This window comes from Octopus bimaculoides, chromosome 3 (genome assembly GCF_001194135.2).
Source record: "Octopus bimaculoides isolate UCB-OBI-ISO-001 chromosome 3, ASM119413v2, whole genome shotgun sequence".
NCBI lineage: Eukaryota > Metazoa > Mollusca > Cephalopoda > Octopoda > Octopodidae > Octopus > Octopus bimaculoides.
In genome coordinates this window covers 121,544,188-121,547,019 of record NC_068983.1, presented here as the reverse complement: position 1 = coordinate 121,547,019, position 2,832 = coordinate 121,544,188, and the positions used below count along the sequence as shown (strand labels likewise).

At 31.1% G+C, this 2,832-nt stretch overlaps 1 protein-coding gene across 1 annotated transcript in view; it reads right to left on the bottom strand.

Annotated features, from left to right (window-relative positions):
* Nucleotides 1-2,832, bottom strand: part of LOC106875659 (very long-chain specific acyl-CoA dehydrogenase, mitochondrial-like) — a 50,994-nt gene that overhangs the window by 28,592 nt on the left and 19,570 nt on the right. Inside the window, 1 exon segment of the mRNA XM_014923898.2 lies at nt 1,147-1,330. Coding sequence (XP_014779384.1) covers nt 1,147-1,330 — 184 coding nt within the window.

Here is a 2,832-nt window from a genome sequence, read left to right as displayed (position 1 = left end):
AAATGAGTATAATATAAAGCAAAGTAAATATCATAATATAAATATAATATATTATATTATATTATATTTATCTTATGATATTTACTTTGCTTTATATTATACTCATTTATTGTGCTTTTAATTGTTAATTTTTCTATATGTGATAGTGGATTTTCATCGATGAGTTCTTGAAACTTGGTTATTTTCCCTAAAACTATATATATATATATATAATATATATATATATATATATATGCACATATACACACATATACCTCAATTGAAAATAAATAAGGATATGTAACAAAAATGAGCGAAGTGACCAGTGGCATAAATTTGAAACAATAAAGACAAATAAAGAGAAATTAAATCTAAGATAAATCTGATTTATTGAAATTATCTCCACTTAGAGAAAAAGTAAGTAAATAAATGTGGAATGGTACTCACTGCAGGATTGTCTCATTAAACATTTTCGCCGCAGAGACTTTATATTAAAAAGACAAGTTAGCTCCAAAGGACCAATGTAGTGTCTATCAAGGAAGAGTTAAAATGAAGCTGAAACACTGATGTCCAAAAGTCAGCAGATGTCATTTGGAGCATGTTGTATATTTAATATACAAAGTTTTGAAGGAGAAATTGTTTTTCAAGTCAAAATCCAGCAGCAAGTGTCATTCCACATTTGAGTATACAGGAACATGTCACAAATAAATGCATGCATTTTTCATTTCATTAACTATTTTGCCCTTTTGGTTATTTCATACCATGTTCAAAAAATATTAGTCATTACATTCAACATGTTGGTTGCTCCTCTGCTACAGATTGCTAGATGTCAGATAAACAACAAAACTGATATGTTCTGTGAATTACATTATACTTGGTGAAAGCAATTTAAGTTATATCAGTTTCTTGACAACAAATATACATACATAAATTTGGATTTATCAGTTATTTGTATATTACAACAAGGAAATCTAAGACTCAATGTATCTTCAATTTTCAAAATAAACAAGGTCTTTCAAATATGTTACTTCTACCTAAAACTTGCAACTCTCGAGATAGCCTTTAAGCCGTACTGATGAAGTTCAGCCTTTGATGGAAATCAATAACAAAAACCAACAAAGTTGCACTACTCAGTTTTTTTCAAAACAATGCTATCATATTAGAGACATTAAGAATGGTTAGTAATTTAAGATGTTAGAATTGTTAAAGTTCTACTTACACTGGCATCAGATCCACTCGCAGATTCAGTTAAACAAAAGGCAGCAAGTTTCTCTCCAGTGGCTAATGACGGCAGGTATTTGGTTTTTTGTTCGTTATTCCCAAATAATAAGATGCCTTTGAAACCAATCGACTAATGCAAATATATTTAAAAAGAAATGTACATATACATATATACATACACACACACACACATAAGTATATGAAAGGAATAGACTCAAAGAGAATTAATAATCATCTCATTTGTCATAAAATCAAATAATATTACAAATTCAGCTCTCTCTACAGAACACATTTTTATGAATTTTACACAAAACTTGTTTTATGAATTTGAAACAAATACACAGTTTACTTGAAATAGTCTCAGTCTTAGTCTCTCTCTCTCTCACACACACACATACTTTGTTTGCAAACAATATTTTTTTTTATTTTGTATATAAGTTACAATAGTGGAGTAGCTAACATTAGCTGAATGTATGTAAGAACAAATTCTGTCCCTATATTCACCTGGGAGCAGTGATGGAGAGAGTGACTTACTGAATTAACTGGAAGTCAATTCACCAAACTCTCATAAGCAAAGTAAATGTTTCAAAGTAAATGATTCAGTTGTTCCCCTCCAAAAAAACATTTTTCCTCCAATTTTTATATTTATCTACTACAATTACAAAAAAAAAATGTGACAAGTTTACCCAAGATTTATGACCATTAACCCTTTAGCATTTAAACAAGCAATATCTGGCCAAAATATTCTACCCGTTTTATGTTCAGACAAGCTAGATCTGATTTCTCACACCAACCCTACAATATCATTCTAAAAAAGAAACAGTTACTTCATCAAAATCTCAAAGCTACAAGACAAAGCAAGATTAATTCAAAACATGTGAATAAACAAGCTTTACTTTTGACAGAATAATGTGAATGCTAATATTCAGAGATATTTCTCCTGGATATGACACCGGTCTATTACAGGGTTTGATCAACACAGCAAACTGATAAAAACCAACAAAAGTGAGATCTGCCACTCAATGTCAATGATACCTATTTACAACTGTTTGAGTAACAGTGCCAATAACGACCTAAAAACAATCAACCTTTCTGTTACGAGGCCAGTACAACCTTTAAATATCCAGCTATAACTCTTGTGAATGTTAACTCTGTACAACTCACCAGATGATATGAAATCTATTGTGTTTGTAAACATATTTAGTCTTGCAGTGAAGATTGAGAGTCAAAAATAAATGTTCTTTGGGGTCAAAAGCCATATTAGTGAGAAAATATAATCAGTGGCTGTGCTATCAGAATTTTAATTATCCTTACAATTTTCCAAAACTCATTATAGCAATCACATGGCTCTACTTTCCACATACAATATATACACCTTATAAACATTCTGTTATATATTTCATATTTTGTACTCTTTTACTTGTTTCAGTCATTTGACTGCGGCCATGCTGGAGCACCACCTTTAGTCGAGCAAATCGACCCCAGGACTTATTCTTTGTTAGCCTTGTACTTATTCTATTGGTCTCTTTTACCGAACCGCTAAGTGACGGGGACATAAACACACCAGCATCGGTTGTCAAGCAATGCTATGGGGACAAACACAGACACACAAACACACACACACCCATATAT